The sequence below is a fragment of the Hyposmocoma kahamanoa genome, unplaced genomic scaffold (assembly GCF_003589595.1).
Source record: "Hyposmocoma kahamanoa isolate Upper Pololo Valley unplaced genomic scaffold, ASM358959v1 62, whole genome shotgun sequence".
NCBI classification, from domain to species: Eukaryota; Metazoa; Arthropoda; class Insecta; order Lepidoptera; family Cosmopterigidae; genus Hyposmocoma; species Hyposmocoma kahamanoa.
In genome coordinates this window covers 15749824-15771864 of record NW_020653850.1, presented here as the reverse complement: position 1 = coordinate 15771864, position 22041 = coordinate 15749824, and the positions used below count along the sequence as shown (strand labels likewise).

The window sequence follows — 22041 nt, the reverse complement described above, 5'->3', positions numbered from 1 at the left end:
ACTTTTAATCACTTTTTATTTCAAGCGTATCTTTTTAAAATATTTTTAGGAATAACAGAAATGCAAAAAATGTTGTAGACTCCAAAAATGTTTTGATTGTCTTGTTTTTGGGTTTAAATTGTAATAGAAAATAGAAGAGACCCATCCTCGGAAGTGGTTGCTGGATTGATATAGTACAGATAAATACCGTCGAGTACTTTCCTTATGGAAGAATGTACAAATTAATCAATGCGATAATTTCAAGTGTAATTTACTCACCTATGAATTAAAGATTATTTGCGTAGTTACGGAATTAAGAGATCATAAAGTTCCAAAATGAAATACATCTATTTTGAAGGCAACTGAGCATACTTTTACTAAATTTATAATTTTAGTACTGTGAAACGGGTAAACCCGTTATTTATTGTTAGCATAAATTTACCAGTACTTACGATGCATCCTGTACAAGGTATATAAAATGTTATCTTTATTTTTACTGGCCAATAAACACCAAAGGACACGCCACGACAAAATAGAGGCGCTTGGTACTTGAATCTAGAGAATTTATTAAGATGCACTGGAAAGTACTTAAGTACATCATACGATAAGAAAAGCTAGTACAGGTAACATGGTATTTTTATAAAATTTGCTATTAGTTCATTTCAGAACAGATAATACTTTTATACGCTCCCTACGATAAGTAGAAATGTATGTACATTTATATTTCAAATTTCATATTACAAAGTAAGCAACTTGTGTTAGTTTGAAATAGGTTATCTATCAAATACAAACTCTACTTACATGTTCCAAGCACTTGGGTAGGTAACTATTGCGAATTGCAATCGTCTCGTGAGTGTTCTAACTAACTTAAGTAAAGAATAAAGTTAAGGCATTTTCGGTTAATTTTGTATGAGTTTATTAGGTCTGCAAAGTTAATGTATCTGACATTTTCTTGTAACTAATTACTCAGCTTTCGAAAGTGAAGATTCTGTTATTTTTTTGGTAATATTTATTGTTTATCTTTTTTTCTCTAGACCTTTGTGCAATAAAAAATCTCCCCTATCTGTGTTTTACTGGGAAGAATCTCAATCAGAGTCAAAGTCACACGACGATGTAAAACCTCTTTTAAATGATAAACACAAATTTCAGGTTGTTTACCATAGTATGATTTCTTTTCATTTTTTAGATTATTTTGGACTCAATCAACCCGCGACTTTAAAGCGGATAATTATTTAATGAATAACCACGAAATTCTTAAAGTTTAAGCCTGTGTTATATGATAAATAAAGATTATTATTGCTATTATGAGCAAATCGGCCCATGTGTACCAATTTTAAGTATGATTATATCTCGTTTTAGTTTGACTCGAGCTGCTCAAAATGTGAATGTGAGTACAAAATTTGTCAAATCCTACTTACGACGACGGTTAGGACGAAGACAATATTCGAATTGCGCCGTAGTTAAATCGAACAATTTCCAGTAGTGTCAAGTATCAAGACGTTATAGTCGTACTAAGTAAGAAACGACCAAGACGGAGTAGCCGAACAATTCGGGGGTAAGTGTGAGTCAGCGAATTTATAGTATTGTTTTTTTAAGTGCCATTGGTTCAAGGGAACTCGCTAATAGCACCCTGTTTTGTTTGGAATGATGACGGACGTTAAATATTGATATGAAATGGTGGCAGATTTAAGAATATTTTGTTTTTTCTTGTCATTACGGGTTATTGTAAATGTTTTAAATTTTTATGAGTTTCACAAATTCTACGGAATCATTCAATTTCTACCTGTGCTTTCGAGCTCGTTACAAATATTATTATAGAAATTTAAACAACAGCGACATATCTTTACATTAAACATAATGAGACATTGGCATAGCATTTCAGCAAGTTTAAAAAGTATTATAAGACGATATGCGGCTTAGAGTACAATATACAAAGTATCTTAATAGCGAAGGTGTTAAAGCTTAGCCCTTATCAGTGTTTCTAGGTAGTCATAAAACAGAGTTACTTGTAATGGAAATAGACTGGATGAACGCATACTATTAATATGACGATGTTTCAAATGAAAACAAAGTAGTTTATAAAAAAAAAACATTGTATGTGATGTTACTTACTTAGTGTACGATACGGTAGTAGACTATATAAAAAATAGTGCTGTATAATAAACCAGTGATCGGAATAGGTAGATTAATTATTACCATACCAAACAACGTCAAGTTTTAATGTACTTAAGTGATTTCGAATCCCGAAAAAATCCGGGACAAATAAATTTTGGAAATTAGTCTCCACTTTCTGTTTCTGTACCTCGAAGTTTACACTGATAATAACAATAATAATGTATATATTAATACTTCTGGGCTAGGATAGTAAACAAAGTAGGTAAGTAGTAGGTAGTAAAACAAAAATTAGAATATAATGGACATGTATTGCAACGCCACAACACAGATAAAAAAAATGATAACACAAACAAGGAATACAAATTTAAAGAAATAATAATTAATTAATAAATAAAATAAAAAATACAACAAAAAAAAACAACATTAAATAAGACAAATCTTACAAAAAACAAATTATAATGACTACAAATTTTATACTGTCATTTGTGTGGTTGTGACGTACGCAAAAGGACTTCATTCAACATAAGCCACAGTCATAATTGACTGCAGCGCAGGTTTTCAATGAGCCCTGAGATTTTTTGAACTTATTTTTAGAAATTACTTGGATTACACGGTGCTAACACCGCGCAAACTGCACCGTACAACTCGTATATCATAATCGCGGATTAGGTGACAAATGTGATTAATATTTGTGGCCGTAGTCTCTCCGGCTCTCTCCGCGGCCTCCTTCTGCGATAGGACGGTTTCGCAGAAGGTGAGGACCCCTCTTTCCAGGACCCCTCGCTGTCGACTACGGCGCGAACTACTGTCGGCAGAGAGAGTCCCTTCTGCCGAACGCAACCTATTGAATGGAGGGCGCGACCAAGAATTCACTTTTTTGAAAAATGACGATCAAATGTTTTTTTGATTATCAAATATTAATTTTGTATGCTTTAATAAAAGTAGTGTTGTACGAACGAAATCAATCGATAAATTTTATATGCTCGAATAGGAGAGTTGTAAAATTTCTCAAATATTTATTTATTTAAACTCTATTGCACATAAAATGGCACAAATGGTGGACTTAATGCCATTAGACATTGTCTATCAGTTAACCGGATAGTTGAATTCAGAATAATTATTATAATTATAGGGGTGCGTAACGTGACAATTAAAAACAGATAGGATCAAAGTCTATAAATAATTTTGATAAATAATTTAGACACAATATAAATGTTCATACACTATATAACACAATGCATGACTTAGTGTAACCATATATAAATATTGGACTGCCTTCGTAGCCGAACGGTTAACATACGTAACATACGTAACATACATAACGGTTAACGGCTGCTACGCAGAGGTCCCGGGTTCAATTCCCGGGCCTGCATTTATTTATCTCGTGAGTTTGGATGTAATTTGTGGTCGCCTATGTGTGTCTCCATGGCACCCGCGATACAGGGTCTCCCTAGTGCTAGGAGTTTTAAAAAAATCTTTACATACGTGTTTGTGTATACACATGTACTCGAACGTAATGTTTCATGCAGTTCGTATTATAATTATGAATTTTGTTTGATTAATGCATAATTGTCTTGATGTCTAATTTATTTTAGTCTTATTTTCGCTTCTTAAATAAAGAAGTAGGTAGGTAGGTTCGATTTAATACAAAATTTTCAATATTCTATACTACTTCTATGCTCCAGTTTCGAACTCCGTAGTTCAATTAGGTACACGTACTTACAATCGTTTCGTCATTCGACTCGGGGCAAAGACGTGAACGTTCAATAGCCAACTCAGCACGTGTGCTTACAAAGAGCATAACTTAACTGTTCCTAGTTACGTTCCACTTTGGACGCTACCATTACGTCTATGTTATGTATGGTTGATAGCGGATACACCTAAAAATGCTTAGTCTGTAGTTTAATCTACTCATGTTGCTCTTCGTTGATCCCAAAGTAAGTAACTAAAGTACTTGTGCTGGTGAAATTACAGGCACATGGGACTTGTCAATTTGTGTCTCAGGGTGACGGGCGTAGTGGCAGTGCCCCTCAGGTCCTTGTGTTTTAAAGTTCTGGGTGGCACCGGCGCACGACTTTTTTAAAATATAAAACAGATAAATAAATAAATATTAGACAACTTCACATACGTTGCTCTGACACCAAAGTACTTGCGTTATGGAAATCGGAAACAACGACGGTACCACAAACACCCAGATCCGAGACAATATATAGAAAATTTAGTTTTTCTACATTGCCGGGGATTGAATCCAAGACCTCAGAGATGCGACATCGTGAAAACCTCTGTGTAAGTTACTTGGTCACCGAGGTCGTCAAAATGCTTTTAACTTTTGAAATTCCTGCAATAATCCAAGTGCACAATGAGTGTAAAAAAAATATTCTTTCTAGCCGTTGTCAACGATGTCAGTGTAGGCCTCCTTCAGTTTCTGTCACTTTTCTCTATTCGGTGCCACCTGTATCCAATTCAACCCCGCCACTTTCTTTATATCATTCTTCCAACGCGTCTGAGGTCTCCCTCTGGGGCGTTTTTCTACCCAAGGTCCATCACAACCACACACAAACATTAGAGAAAATTCAGAAGACATTTGATCGAAACTTGTACAAGAAGATGTACGGATATTACCCCTTACTTTATCCCACAACATTTATTTTAGGCATGGTAAATTATAGAATGCTAGAAGTGAGACGCAATCTGGCTCTGGTAACTTGTATGTTTCGTCTGGTACGGGGAATAATATACAATCCATTTTTGTTGTCCAAGGTAGGCTTTATGGTACCTAGAACTAATCTGGTGCGACTTCATGGAATGAGGTTATTTGCAGTACCTACCACACGATTTAGAGTGAGTGAGATGGCCCCCCTGCGCCGAGCACTTAGGTATCTAAATCAGTTGCTTAACTTTGACTCCTCGTTGGACCTTTTTGCATGTTCAGAAACAAAAGTCATGTTTTCCGCAGGACGCTATCTGGAGTGCTTGACCGGAGACAGCAGTATTAAGTGTTAGTTTAAAATGTAATAACAAATGGATTTTATCTTTTTTTTGTCATTGATGTTAATCTGTAATAATGTACTGTTTATGGTATTGTATTTATAATTTTATCAATTTTCATATTTTATTCACTTTTGTAATTGACTTAAGATTGATTGTTCATTTAGCTTTAAGTCTTACTATTGCATTTGGGTTGACTGTAAGCAATATGAATAAAAAAACAAAGGTCGCCATTCAAGGACCGCTTTACATCAGGAGCCATGCTTTCGAAAAACGAGACCCGTCCACCGCCACCTAAGGTTTGTTATGCGTCTGGTGACATCTGCGATTCTGCTTTCCTGTCTGAGTCTTTGAGTGTAATTCGTATCAGTTTAGTCTCCAATGCCCCTTCAAAAACATGCAGTAAAAATGGATAACCACTTGAATATAGTGAATAGTTTTGAAGCGAAATCTACCTATATTATAGAATAAATGCCGCCTCTCTTGTCTTCATTGACTCTCTAGTCAGGCGTCACCATGGCACCTGGAAAAAGCCCGAAACGTTAGTTTGTTTGAAAAAATAGTATGCAATGTGTAACAATCGCGAAAACCTAAGATCTCGATCTCGATAGAATATAACAATATATTTCATATTATCATTATATATAACAATTTACAATATCTAGGGGTAATTGTCATTGTCGCTAAACAGTAATTAATAATTAATATAATACAAAGTAGAACGACGTCCAAAAAAAATAAAATTACTTTAAATAACATTTTCATCACACTTGCACGAAACAGCCATGGTCGTGTAATGAGAAGAATAAAGGCCTGAGGGATTTATTTAGGATATTATAGTCAAGTTAGCCTGCATGCAATCATACTATTTACATGCAAGTGTGATGAAAACGATATATGTTTCACGGGCGGTATGGAAATTACGAACCTCGACTACGAAAGTCCGAGTTTTCTCGGACTACCTATTTAAAGTAGTACAAATATGTAATCTAAATATAATTTTAGTTAAAGATGTTTAATAACACATCAAAACTTTCCTACGATAAACAACCTAAAGTCCAACCTTGATGACAGGTAATAACAGCTCTAGTAGCAGTAGAGCTCCTTGTGAAAGAGTTCGTCCAGGGAAGTATTTACATATTTCTGCCGCCAAGCGGTAATGTGAGCATTACTGCGTTCTGGTTTTGAAGGGTAAGGGTGCTGGGACCTGTCAACTTATGCCTCAGGGTGACGGTCGCAGTGGCAATGCTTTTCAGATCTTTGTGATTTAAAGCTATGAGTGGCACTGCAGCTGTTATGGTCAGGCATGTCGCTTACTACCAGGCGCACGACTTGTTCTTCCCGTCACTTGGTGTTATAAAAAAATATTAAGTAATATGGTGCAGTTTAAATTGTTTCATACGATAAATATTATTCGTCATTCCTTACTAAAACAACATTTAACTGCAACACACAAGCAGAACAAACTTTGTCCTACGTAACATGGACACAGTATGGTCGATATCAAACTCGTTAAAAGTTTATGTATATTCATATAACAGCATTTACGTAGTTACATATCAACTGACTATATAGAGTTTTATCGTTTTTGTGATAACATCGTTGGATATGCAGTTACTGTGTCTATGATGTTATAATATTTACTAAACTTCATTTTCATTTCATATGAAATTATTTTTTTGTTTAGAATCTGAATTGCAAATTTCACAGCCCCATATCTTTTCTACATTAATTTTGATTATAGTGACCCTCCTTACCGATCCTTGGGGTATACGAGAAGGGCACTATATAACCTGTGCGCGCATAGGAACCTTACAAGTTCAGGTTGTGACCCCAGATCAGATCATGTACAGGGTTGTCACAGAACTCTGTCACATGACTTCATTCGGATCTCGAGAGGCTAGTGCCTCGGGTGAGCCGCCCCAGGTGCACGTACAGTACTCTCCCTATTTTCCAGATAGCTACCGGAGCTGTAGGCACGCTCACTTCCCGTTGCGCATTGCACAACTAGCGGTTGCCACCGCTAAGCTGTCGATTCTAAAGTCCACTACCAAATCTCCTCAATACGCATATTTCACAGTATAATGTAGATAAAAGCCACCAAAAATAATACTGTGCAAAAAAAACCTTTTTCTGGATAAAAAATAATAAATTTACCTCCATGTCAAGTTCATGATCTTGTCCATTGTATATAGATAATATACATAATACAAAATCTTTTAATACTGGTCGGAGATGTTAAAAATAATGTGAAGGCTGCGTATGAAGTATAATGTGTGCTTGTTTTATTAGGCCTAACATCTGTCAATCGATGACGCTTCTTTACCTAATGTCATATTGTAAAGTAATTAGTGTGCATTTTTAATACATTAAATGTGTACATTAAATTTTTGTAATTCTATTCGGAATGAAACTGTTTTTTGGATCTAAATCGCAAATTTTTGTTTTTCGAAACAAATCAACGCCGGGTCTTTAAACATCTTAAAGACCGGCGTTGATTTGTGGTCACGCTGACTGCTATGATATAATCATCATCAGTTATGTTTCATATTAACGCAAACCGTGGTGACCATAAGGTTGATTTGTTCAAAAAAATTTATTTCATATTAAAAATCATTACACAATTTACAAAATAGGTTCATAAAAGTACTTGCGTACGTACTTCGATTCCCAATAGAACCAAAGACAGGTTAAATATTTCTGATATAGTTCGGATTTAATATACAGATTTCATCATCATCATGCTCCTATTTAAAAGCCAGGTTATTGTTGGTGTAGCCTCTTCCACTCCTCACGGTTCATAGCCAGCTCTTTGATCTTGAGCCGGCAGTGTGATCTTCTTTATTTGTTCACTATACGCAGTTCTTGGTCTTCCTCTCTTCTTTTTCCTTCTATCTTGCCCTTAATTATCACAAATTCGTCATTACGTAATAAATGTCTAAACATTTTGCCCCTTCTATTTGTATTCAAAAGATTACAGATACAGATTTCATAAAGCTGAAAACATAGGAGATTCTGTGGTGACATATTCTGTAAGTCCGACTGCAAATAACGATAACGTTCCTTTTTACCTAGCCTGTACTTTGTCATTGTAGAGTAAAGACTTCCACTCAATTCACCCCTATTATTGCCATGTTTTGTAAACTTGGGTAGTATCCAGTCAATCAGAAAAGTATCCTAATAGTCACACCATTACGGGTCTGCCATTAACTTCCAATCTCTTTGGGCGCCCATTGCGTTCCGATATTGGCTGTGATTCTATGTGCCTAACACACCTACCCAATCCCGTTCAAGCTTAGAACAGCGGTGTTGCGTCCAGTCTATATGGATGTCCCGCCAGTCATGACTGACTCGCCACAAAGACAGACTGACCGGACTGACACAAAATCAAAATTAGACCGACTTTCTTTTGGATAAAATATGAACATGTGAACATCCTACAATTGTACAAATAGACCGTACAAGCGGTCTATCGTAAAAATACCTAATTAATTAATAAAATGGTTTCAAAAAATTTAAGATGTAGATTTTGCGCAAAGCTGGCGAATCGTATACCGATCCAGTGTTATAACGTGATTATTGTAACCAATAAGAAGCAAGGTATCTTATTCATAATAAAATATAGCAGTTTCTTTATACGGTTTGCGTCACTATTCTTGTAAAGCAGCGATGTGTAAATAACGTTTTGATAGAACGAGATTGACAAAAGCTAATCACAAGTGAGGTGCTGAACTGAAATCATGTAGCCCTAAAACAATTTGCCTATTATTGACTGTGACAGTTAATCGGAAGAAGGATGGATTAAAGTATAATAAGCGTTAATTTCAAAAAAGGGTAACTTAATTGCACGATTCACAAAATAATTGTAACTTGATAGACAACCACACCGATTACCTGATCTCAAACTAGGAAATTTCCTGTACTACGACTGCCCCAGCAACGGAATTCAATCGCAGGGCAAACCGTTGGGACAGTGAGGTCGTCATGGTTATAACATTTGATTTAGATACTCGTTTGAATTCAAATTCCTATTGTTAACACAATGATTAATGCTAAATTCATAAATGAAAATTTATGTGAGTTTAACCTCATTCGAACGTGTACGCCGATTTGAATAAACACACAAGATTTTACCATTAAGTCTACCACAATCCACTAGGTTTACCATGGTATATTAATGAATTGGACGTGATATTTTAAATGTGTAGAGATGTATTTAGAAATGATTGTTCTTGACAGTGTAGTGTTCTGAATAATTTCTATGCATTACATGACATTACATAAAAATTATTCTAAATCAGATGTGTGCACATTTTTATAGTAATAACTTAATGTCTCCTAAACAATTTGGTTTCACTCGGGGTCGCTCTACAACCGATGCTGGTGTCGAGTTGATTAATCATATATTTGATGCATGGGAAGTCTCACATGATGCTATTGGTGTATTCTGTGACCTTTCCAAAGCTTTTGATTGTGTGCACCATGATACACTGGTCAGGAAACTTTGCCATTATGGTGTGGCGGGACGTGATCTCGACCTTCTTAAATCGTATTTGCGTGGTAGGGTACAGAGGGTCGATGTTAACGGTACGAGATCGTCACGATCTGTAATTAGCATGGGTGTCCATCAAGGTTCAATTCTAGGCCCATTTTTATTTTTAGTTTATATTAATGACTTACCTTGCCTTATGGAGGGTATAAAACATGAGATAGTATTGTTTGCTGATGATACTTCCTTATTATTTAAAGTTAAAAGGCACCAATGTTCCTACGACGATGTGAACAATGCTATATCTAAAGTAGTTGATTGGTTTGCTGTTAATAACCTACTTCTTAATGAGAAAAAAACAAATTGTGTGAAATTTACATTACCCAATGTTAGAGAGACGGTTACAAACATTGTAGTTAGAAACGAAAAATTGAATCTTGTGGATACAGTTGTATTTCTAGGTATAACGTTAGATGCTAAATTGCAATGGGGTCCCCATATAAGTAAGTTGTCAAAACGGCTTGGCTCTGCAGTGTACGCGATTAAAAAAATAAGGAAACTTTCAGACGTCGAAACCGCTAGATTGGTTTACTTCAGCTACTTTCACAGTCTAATGACATACGGCATTTTGCTTTGGGGTAATGCCGCCGATATCAACAGAATCTTTGTCCTGCAGAAACGTGCAGTTAGGGCAATTTACAATCTGGGCCCCAAAGTATCTTTGAGAGATAAGTTTAAGGAAATTAACATTCTTACACTAGCCTCACAGTACATTTATGAAAATGTAATTTATGTTAAAAGGAATAGTAATTCATTTATGAAAAGTAGTGACAGACATAACATTAATACGAGGAATAGAAATAAACTAGCTTTTCTTGATAGTCGTCTTCACAAAGTCAAAAAATCATTTAAGGGGCAATGTATACGCTTTTATAACAAGATTCCGGTTGATATACAAAATTTGCCTTTCACGAGGTTTAAAACTATAGTGAAACAAAAACTTTATACTAAAGGTTATTATACAACTTCTGCGTTCTTGGATGACAAAAATCCGTGGTAGTAACCCGCTTAGCTCATGGAGGTAGTCTCGATCTCTGATGTTTCAAATAAAAAAAAAATATTGTAAATGTTATTTACAAAGAGCAACCCCTAGAGTTTCTTGCTCATTCTTCTCAGGGGAATCTGCCTTACGAATGAGCGGTAGAGTTTAACCATTGTGACGATTTCAAGTGTAATAATGCTTACCTATGAAATAAAGATTATTTTGAATTTGAATTTGAAGGAGACTACTTCTATAAAGTACACAAATAATAAAGACGTTTAATGTATAAGAATAGAATAAATAAAACAGATTGATCGAATTGTCGTCCTGGGACATCATGCCAGGTAACAGACAACGTGGCCTCTTTAGATAAGCTAATTCTTTAGCTAAAGTAGCTACCAGCCTTCTGAGCCACATTAGCTTCGACAAGCTAAAACGCAATTTTTCAAATATCCATCACAGCAAAAGTGCTCATGAACACGTAATCTGTTTATGTTTGTAATTTATAACACATTAAGTTCTTAATGTCTTATATTTAAAGCGGTAACTGAACAGTCTAAATAAGCCGTTATTAAAACGACTCTTTTCTTCTGTTAATACAAGCTAAATGTTATTATTATATTAAACACGAGTGTTAAGAAGTTCCAGGTGCGGCTTTGTCAGTAACCAGTTAGTAGCAAAACCAATCTCAAAATGACTCCAGGCAAAGGTACTAAAGACGCCTTACTACGAAGTTAAGAATTCCTAGAACACACATCGTGGAAATATCTTCTAAATCTCTGGGCCAAATTTGTTCGCTATAATCTCGACGTATCTAAAATGATGTAATGCGGAAAATCTTCTAGATAAGTGAGCTTCTCTGGCCTCTTCGCGTTTACTATGAATAATAAGAAAATATACTTTACAGACTTTGGAGTCTCGGAATGCACAAATAGTTTTAGCTCCTCGCAAGAACTTTCACAAAAGATAAAAAGTTCGTCATGCTTACCAAGGATAATGAAATCGTCTGTGAATCAACAAATTTAAGAAGACCTTGGTATTCAGTGTCATCTTATATTTTATCGACTTTTTGTAGTATTATTGTTATAAAGAATGTTCCGAAGTTGGGTATCTTTCTAAATTTGTCGAGTAATCTTTTCCCACTCCCACATTTTTTTGTCCGACGTGACAGTATTTTTCGAAGTGATTTATCCGGGTTCAGATTCCCATAACCTAATATATTTTCTTTCATTGAAGCGTTCAACTGGTGTTATATAAAAATATTAAAAGTGAAGAAAACTGTTTTCTATAAATTTAGTGAATTCAATTACGAGTTTTATTATAGTATCTCTGTATTATAGCCAGATTTTAACAAGTTTTTAACCATTTGCATTAATTTATAAAGTTCATTTTTTACTTTTGTCTTCGTCATTGAATCTGACCCTTACATAGGGGGCGGATACAACACAAAAGAAAAAACAAATACAAAAGAGAAAAACAAAAGCTTAAATAAAAACAACATTAATCAAACCTTCGTCGATACAGCGAAAAAAGTTATAGACAATGAGTAAACAGTTACTAATACAAATGTCTTACTTGGAAAATTCAACGGTATTTATATGGCCATACAAACAATTATTTATAAAATATGTTTTAGTATAAAAGCAAACAAGTGAAGTCCTTGTTATGATTTATCATAATTGCATGCAGTATAATTATCAAAGGCAATTATGGAATCGCTTATCATTTCTTAGCAATTCATGTGGCAACAGTTTCCGAAATCAAACAAGTCACTGTTATAAAACTTAATAAAAGAGATCTGTGTGCTTAAGACAACAAATTAGACACAAAAAAATAAAGAAGCTTTCAGTCTTCAAATTAACGCTATATGAGACCAAATCTTAGTAAAAACGAATTATGTAAAATTAATAAAAGCATAATTGCAGTAACAACCTCCTTGACCTGAATGCTGATTGCAGAAATGGAGGTCATCAGATCAAATCGTACTGAGACAACTCTCTAAAATTGTCACGACATTAAACAAAACAGAACATAATAAAACATAACAGATTAAGGCATAATAAGATAAGACAATACGAAAACTAACGACAAAGCACTTTACTACAAAAATCTCTAAACAAGCTTAAAATGTATGATTTAAAGATTATAGACAAAATTCTGTCCAAATTGCTTGAGCTGTTGTTGGTGAGTAGTAGACTATTAAGTATCTAAGTAACTCCGCAAGGGTTAACCAAATATGTACTGTGTAAGCTTTAAAACCATCCGAAAGTTATGTAAGTGTGACAAATGATAACAAACCTAAGCTTAACCTCAATCGCTCTACAAACGCTCCTTATTTGTCTTACAACAATTTAGTTAAAGTTTGCCCGTATTCCCATGCTCCCATTACCCATCCTAACAACAGAGCAATGCATCGGAATTGGCCTGAAAATCACGATAAGTATCTCTCGGTTGTCACGAACCAATTTCGACCGAAACGCTCCTGGTCGAGATTTGAGTGAGAGGACGTGACCTTTTGAACCAACTCGAAGTGTGAACCATCATGTCTAGCCAGCGGGTGGCGTGAGTTGACCGAGCATCAAACTGAATTTTTGTAAATCGAAACAGAAAAATCTTTTACAAGAATATCTCTTGGATATCAGACGTCGATCAAACGCCACGGCGTAAAACACAAATCTATCTGGTTTGACTTGACCCTGAGAACTTGGATTAGTCATTGCCTTTTGTTATGTGTTGTTTGGATAAAGGGAATAATATGTGGATGGCCATATTGTTCCGTCAAAATGTAAGTATGATTTGAATGATTGATTGGGATATTGACTTTGAACATTTGAATAGCCAGAGTAAGCAAATAGCATAATGCAACTGGTTAGAAATTTCGAATTGATAAAAATACAAAGTACGTAACGAGCTTTAATAATCGCAAAATGTTACAGTGCTGAAACTGGATATCTGGTCAATTTCTTATCTCTCTTGGAGACACATTGCGGATGATCGAGGCAACCATTGGTGCGTTTAAGCGTGAAATCCGAAGATAGTCCGATACCCCCGATATTGATAGCAGGTATCTCGGAACCAGAAATAGTTTTGGAATTGTATTGGAGATAAAATTGGGGTGACTAAAGAGCCTGTTTGTGTCACGATGATTTTTAACGGTCTTTGATTTAGGAAAAGGTCGAGGTTTACTAAGGATTAAATAAAGGTATTTCTGTTCTACACCCCTGTAGGCAAACAGCACAAGCGTCATGTAGGTAATAAGTATGTGAAATTAAAATAGAAATGTTTTAGCTAAGCAGATTTATGTTTTGAGTGGCCTTAATTCAATAAGTAAGAAAGTTGACTTTGTTACTCTACGAAATTCAAATATCTTTATAAGGGATAAGGGATCTTTATTCGGAGGAAACAAAGGAATAAAGGATGTGCTAAAGTACATCCTTTCTTTTGCTATTTAAATGCCAGGACTCAAATCAAATTAAATGGATGAAATTATTACTAAAGTACTGCACTCTCATACACCACAAACGCAAATATAATGCGAAAACGTCTTGAACTACCGTTGTAGATAGTTAATACTTTTCATGACGAATATAACGCACTCTCAAAAAGATACGTACTCAGTAAAATTTTTTGTTAAACTATTTTATACAGTAGTTAAGATAGCATCTCCTACAAAAAAAAAAATCCATTAGAACATGGTCAGGCCGAATTGGGTAACTGGAATGAACTCTATGATAGGCGTGCGAAACACGTTATTGGCCGTTTTTTTTAAGTTAGTTTACAGAGTGCTAAAACAATTTCATTTCTGTAAAATCCTGCAGCTTATACCTTTTTAAACAAGTAAATCAACAAGTGTAAGTTATGATTGGTATGTTGTTGAACTTGTTCCATAATACCAATAATGGTTTAAGTTGGTTTCTACACTGAACCTGACCATTATAATACGCCTACTCCCGATTAATCTCTCAGTGGTCGACCGCTCGCAGTTTTTTGACACCACCATCGGTCCGGTACTAAATATTAAAAAAATATTCTCAAGGTCCCTTCCCGTTAAGCGGTTTTTAAAATAAACAGTGCCAGTTGTCCAGCACAAGTTATGGAGCGAAGAAAAAGTGGACCAGGCGGTCATTTAAAGTATGTCACACCATATGCTGCACGCGGCCAAGCTCATACTTTGAAAACTATTACAAAAAATCAATAACTGCTCTTCGGACCGTGTCCGACGGAAGATCACATAAATACTCATCTAACTAGTTACGAATATAGAATGTATTGTAAATCTCCTTTATAGCTTCCATAGTATATCCATGACGGTTGAAATATGACTTGGGAGCCTTTTCTACCTGAAAAGGGACCATCATTATGGCTTGCGATGATTGTCGGCAAGTCGAAATTATTTCGGGTTCTTTTTTTGTAAACAACGTTCTCAATAGTCTGATGTAGAAACAACGGAGTTAACAGTTAAGCCGACATTTGGTTTTGACACAAAGGATCTCAGTTTTAGTATCTCTGTCGGCAAAATAAAAAGAATAGAAAAACGTCTGTCCTCCAACAAACCGCAATAAATGTTGGTTATAAATGAGCAAAATTGAAGAATAATGATTTAATGACAGCAAATTATACAATTTCTTAAATAAACTCTTCAGTTAATGAGGTGCAATAAATTTCATTTTAATGACGTGAAAGAAACAAAAAGTATTTTAATGATTGAGTTTTATTTATAATTTATTATTATGTATAACAGTCGACAAATTATCATAATATCAATACATGTAGTTCAACTTATAGTTTACGATACCTTTTAAGTATGTGTACCAATTTCAAAATACGTATGATTTTTAAAGTTTGCGTCTTAAACTATTTCACAGATACTATAATTGGTATCACAAACTATAGAATGTCTATCTAATTTTTACACCGTTCAATTCTTAATTAATGACTAGTAAAACTATACAGAAATAATAAACTTTTTTATACAAGGATTAGTTTCATTTCTATCTACAAAATATTTGGTAACAATGAGATAATATACTATACCAAAATACTTTATACAAGTTTAATCACTCCTGATACTGGCAATAACTTGTATTTATTTGTATCAGTCTTAATGGACAACAAATTTTTTTAATATTTGTTGTTAAAAACTCTAAATTGTTAAAAAAGTATACAATAACATAAGAAAGTACTAGAAAGTGAATTACAAAGTATAGTATAAACAATAAGTATGAGTACACAATATCAATTTAATAATTATACAGTCTCTGAATATGACAAAATTATCTACGTATTGTAAATCTACGCAGGAACGAATATATCATTAAAAGTTTGGCCAAATGATTCTTAACAAACAATTTTGTAAAACTATCACTTTTCAATAAGGCTTTCACAACTAATAAATGCAGTCTAGCTTACACATGTGCTTGGAATGTGACGTTCCATTAAGAAATATCTTTCAGAGATAACGAGGTTTAAACCGAGTTTATCATCTGTGCGCGGCTAAATGAGTTTGGGGCAAGCACTCATGTACAGATGATCGGGGTTGCAAGTAACCCTGCTCGTCGAGCATTGAAGGAGAGGGATGGCCGACATGTTGCTGTTTACGCAGTGTATTAGGTGGTCTAGGCCGCCCACCATAAGGCTGCTCATAATTTTGAGTATCTATTGAAATATAACTATGATGCAAGTGATCTGCGTCCTGAATCTGACTCGTCAATGTTGTGTTAGTCAACATAGAGGTGTCATCTTCAATGTTTATGACCGTAGTGGTCGGAGTCTGCGGAGGTATAGCATCATATTTATACCAATGTTCCGGTGCAGTGGGCGAGGCTGTATATCTCGAAGGATGTCTCCTACCATTTGGACAAACGCCATGGTTGTAATTCATTGAGTCTTTGTTCCATTGTAAGTTAGAAATGTCTGGCATTACAAATCTAATTTTTTCCCAGAACTTTTTTTCACCCCATAATAGTACGTTGCTGGTTTTTAAATAGTTTTGGAAGTCCATGTCTAAATTTAACGCACTTACATCTGTTGTTAAAATGAATACTACTCTATGCCGCCTAATGGAAGGGTGAATAGAAGTGATAACATGTTTTATGGCTGCCTTGAATGAAGCTTTAGACCACTCATTCTGTAAGAAGTTGAAAGATACAAATATTAACATCCTTTTTGACGATTCTGCAGCATTTGTGATTTGTTCAGTTAAATAATTCTCAGGCGCATGTTGCAGGTCCCTATAGTGAAAGCACATTGTGTAGCCAGAGTGTTCCATTTCGGGAGCTACTACCTTCGATACAAAGTCATCGTCCAACAAACTATATACAGCATATCCATCGTACAATCTATCCCTATCTAGCTCACTTTCTTGAATAGAAGCACTTTTAAACAATCGCACTCCATATTTAGAATGAGCCCAAAGGCGCACATTTTGTCTAAAAGAGAATGCTAAGGCACCGAACAATAGAATGAGAATTACACTTATTAAGACTACAGCTAAAAGAGGTACAAAGTTCAGTTTGATCGTGCTCACTTCATCGTACTGGTAAGGTTGATTCTCTGTAGGAATAGTATTGTCCATTACACTTGAATCACGACACTTATCAATCACGTCAAATACTGTTAAGTTTGAAGCTAGTCCACTTTCATCAACACAAAACATTTCGACAGGGTCTTCGTAGTTCTTTTTAAACCAGTTTTGCAGAGGCATAACGTTTTCACATGTGCAGGTAAAGATATTTCCTACCACATTAACATTCTCTAAATGTACGATGTGCGCTAGCTTTTTGTCAAGGTCGAGTACTTTGTTGCCTTGTAAGTGCGCAACTCGTAAAGATGACAAGTTCTCAAAAGTCTTGTTTGCGACACTTGTCAAGAGATTATCATTCAAGTATAACTCCCTCAAGTGCTTTGTTTGTGAGAATTCACCGCCGGCTAATTCAGTCAGCTGATTGTTTTCCAGATGAAGGACGTTCAAGGAGTGTAAACCGTTAAAGGTGTCATTATCAATCGTCGCGATATTGCTATTGTTTAAGTAGAGCTTATGTAATTTCTTTTTGCCAATAAACAAGTGACTTCCTAAAGAGCGAAAGTCATTACCGTCGAGGTACAGCTCAGTTGCATCCATTGGTATTTTCTCAGGGATTTCAGTGTAACCGACATTTGAGCAGTCGATAACATTCGAATTCCAGTTGCTATCGTGGAAACAGGAACAACCTTCAGGGCAGGTCATTTTGCAGTCACAAGCTTCAAAATCACAACAGAAACAACTAGACGAGCAATGAGTTTCATAAGAGCAAAGGAACTGGGTTTCCGGAACATCCATGAGGTTAGCTTTTCCGCCGTATTTATTGTTGACAACTTCACAAGTCACTGAGTCCAAATCAATAAATCTTGGATACTGTCTCATATGATTCCAAAGATTTATCTTTTGCAACCAAATCATGTGACAGTTGCAGACAAATGGATTATTTCCAATAAAGAATTTCGGCAGCAATCTATGCTTGGGAATATGGGGCAACGTAAATGCAGATAGCTCGACCGTCCTCAATTTATTGTCCGTCACAACGACTTTTTCTAAGTTCCTTTTTTGTAAAAATGTACCTGGATGAATCGTGTGAATTTTGTTGTTATTCAAAAAAAGAACCACAATAGAATCAGGTACGGATTTTTCGTCGACACTTTCTAAGGCGTTGAAACTCACATCTAGCATTCGAATATTTGGTTGCGCATTGTGTTCATTATCTAGTTTTGTAATATTGTTGCTATGAATATCTAGCCATTCAAGGCTTTCGGGCATATAGCTATAATCAAAGTAAATAAGCTTGTTGTCGGATATATTGAGCCATCCAAGGGTATTCAGTTTACTAAAAACGCCTCTGATGTCGCTCAGCTTATTTCCATCTAAGCGGATTGCTTTCAATGTCGGATTTGATAAAAACGCATCCTGTTCTACGGTTTCTATTTTGTTTGATGCTAAGTTTAGGACTTGTAAAGACGGTAAACTACTAAATGTATCTTTAGGGATACTGACAATGTGATTATCTACAAGGCGCAACCCGTAGAGCTCTTCCAATCCTTCAAATGAAGTATTGGATACTTTAGTAATGTTATTTTTCCCAATATCAAGCGATTTTAAAAATCTCAACTTTCTAATGCTGTCTGGAATCATGTTGAGATTATTTCCATTTAGACCTAAGTCTTGCAAGTAGGTTATATTTTCAAAACAAAGCTCATGTATTGAAGAAATCTGATTGTTATCTAAATAAAGTTGACTCAAGACGAATAAGTTAGAAAATATGTGTTCATTCAATGTTTTCAGCTTGTTGTCTGATATTGACAATTGATGAAGGTTCTTCAGTTCAGCAAAAGCGCCATTACTAATTGTTTCAATTGCATTGTTATCCAAATTTAAAACTTGCAAGTTATTCAGATCTTGAAATGATTTTGGGTCTAATCGGATAAGTGAATTGTAAGATAAGTTCAGTATAACCAAGCGAATCAGTCCAGCAAATGTATCACGATTCACCCAATCGTTTGTAAGGCGGTTTCTTGATAAATCTAGTTTCTCTAGTTGATCAAGTCCCTCTAGTAGTCCTGGAGCCAATACAGAGAGCGAATTGTTTGCTAATGAGATTTGTTTGATAACACGTGATGATTGAAATAGTTCTGGAGGAACAGCGACTAACTTATTCCCAGATAAATTAAGAATTTTTAATGAATTCAGTCCAACAAAGGCTCTGTCTCCAATCTCATTAATCAAGTTATTTTGAATCTTTAAAACTTCTAGAGAACGTAGACTAGAAAATCCGTTGTCGGGAAGTCTCAGTACATTATTGTGTGATAGATCAAGCATTTTAAGTCCCGTATTGCATGACTTTCCTGGTGCAATAGGACCTTTGCCCCAATCGGAAAAACCAATTTCTGAAATATCCTGTATTCGGTTATTTGTGAGATTCAATATTTCTAAACTGAACAGCGGACAAAATACTTCAGAAGGTAGCATGTAAATATTATTGTCTCCTAAATCTAGCGAACGGAGTTCCATCAATCCCCTAAAGCTTTCGGCGTGAAACTCCATAGTCATCGCAGGCCAATCAGTGTTGTAGGAGCGTAGGGTTAAACTCGTTAAATCACGGAGCGGAGACAAAACAGTCGCCGGAACGTAACGAATCTTGCAGTACTCAATGCGCAGGTCCTCTAGCTTTCGCAGCTGACCGAGGAAACTGCCGGTGTTCATGTGCAAAGAACTCTCGAAGAAAAGCAAATCAGTGCATGTAAGTTTCAATTTGTTGATGTTGTACGCCTGTGCAGTTGTAATGTTTCTAAATAAAAAATCAGCAGATCCAATCGTTTTGATGTTGCACGTGAGAAAGTTTGATTCACTCAACTTTGTGTCCGAATAGTCCCACTGACAGCCGGCGGGAGCGGGCGGCGCGGAACGTGCGCGCGCATCGGCCACTAAAAGCAGGCACATCCAAACTTTTAACGAAACCATTCCGTATAAGTTCTTGGTCATATTTCCACAGTAACACAGTTCATTTGTCACTAATAGATCACTAAAAGTTTCCTTAATAACTTTATATCACTTTACAGTCGATTTTATAAAGTCAGTATTTTTGTATAGAGTCTGTTTCACAGCGCATGTAAACATGGAGTGCGAGATCGCGGCAAAACTTTTGACGCAGCCATACTCCCCTGCGGTCGGGCGGTAACTGACCTACGTAAGTTTGAACGAACGAAAGCCGCATGGGTGCCGGGAGAGGGGAAGCGCGAGGGGCATGGAGGGTCCCTTGTTGCGATGACGGGTGGGACCCGCGCTGCATCGGCTTACAACAGATGGCACGCGTGTTTTTAAACACTTGAAAATATTCGTTGTGCTTATGAAGCAACGAAGTCTTAGGGCTGCGTGACTTGTTGGTTGAATCTCCTCAGGTTTCGTCTCAAAGGAGGTCGTAGTTGCATCTGAAACAGAAGTGTTTTTATAATTTAAAAAAATCGATATTCTGGAAGGCTGTGTGTAAAAAAATGCTTATCAAAATCTGTTTTTATTTTGGAAATGAAACTATGTTTTTCGGAACTAAATCGCGTGTTTTTGTTTTTGCAAACAGACCAACGTTTTGGGCCTCTTTTAATTTTTAACTAGATATAAAAAGTATGCATAACAATACAATGTACACCAATAATTTGTATGTAGATACGTAAGCAGAAAAAGGCAACAACTATGTACAAGATTTTGACAATATGGGCGGATACTTTTGCGTCAATACAGAATGAAATGATTGACAGTACAGTACATTCATCAATGTAAAGATATTTCTCATGATTTACTGACAAAAGATATTGTTGTGTTTAAATTTCTTTTGAATCAATTCACTTAAGTAACTGAACGAGCAGATGTTCAATAACTGCAAATTAAATACAATGGCGCGATGACTGTTAAAATTATAATTATATTCAAGTTGTCTGATAGGTGGACAATTTAGAACGCCATAGTCAATTTTAGTGTTGGATATCAGGAACAGTTTCCAAGTAACGATAATGTCTTTCAATCAGTTCATTTTAAGATTTTGAAAAACATAAGGAATTCCACAGCTAGCTAGTTAGCTCCAAAAACACGTCCAAAGAGGCCGGGCCACCGCGCGTCTCCGCAAAGTCTAATCGTAGGCCATCGGATGCCATAACACGTGCGTGTCGAATTGCGTCTACCGTGGGAGACGTTGCGAGAACTCCGGACCTCTCAATGGTGCTGCAATCTATATATATATATATAGCTTCCTGATTAACACGAGACACAGACTATACTGAACTTAAAACAAAAATTGTCAAGTTGGAAAATGATAGAGTAAACACGAACTTTAATAAATAGCATGTGGAAATATAAAAAAATATATCAACCTACAGAGAGACTATAAAGACGGGATCAAACGTAAGAAGTGAAGTATGGTATACTATCAGAATGGAATTTTATGATCCTTCCCGGATGAATGTCAAGATTTGTAAGATAGATTGATTGTGTCTTGTGTTGTGACCGATGAATCATTCTGATGATATTTTATTTGATTTCCATTATTTTGTCTACGGATCAGCATTAAGTTATCAATGTCATAAAACAAAAGGATTAGCGTCTCAAAAAATATGCATATATAGAAAAACGTCTTTCTGGAAATATAGTTCGTCATAGCAAGGTCAGTATTTATCGGGACCAAACTATAGACACTCTCTGTCAATATTGACAGTCAATATCTCACGTGGCTCGGTCTAATATTTACCAGCCGAATAATATTACCACTTATCTTCTAACAACTGGCTACAAAAACATCTCATATAGATCTTCCTTTAGGAACTTTATGTATAAAAGTGTTAGTATAGACCGATATCAGTAGACCAAAGTTTGATTTTCATTCGGAGTTTATCTTGTACTGTTTACAATTTT

The 22041-nt window shown here is 35.6% G+C and overlaps 1 protein-coding gene across 1 annotated transcript; it reads right to left on the bottom strand.

The window, feature by feature from the left end:
* Nucleotides 1-15597: 15597 nt before the first annotated feature.
* On the bottom strand, nucleotides 15598-20312 carry LOC113229500 (toll-like receptor 6). The gene has a single exon (XM_026463108.1). The coding sequence runs from the start codon at nucleotides 20122-20124 to the stop codon at nucleotides 16093-16095; it is 4032 nt and encodes a 1343-aa protein (XP_026318893.1). The 5' UTR covers nucleotides 20125-20312; the 3' UTR covers nucleotides 15598-16092.
* Between the last annotated feature and the right edge of the window lie 1729 nt (nucleotides 20313-22041).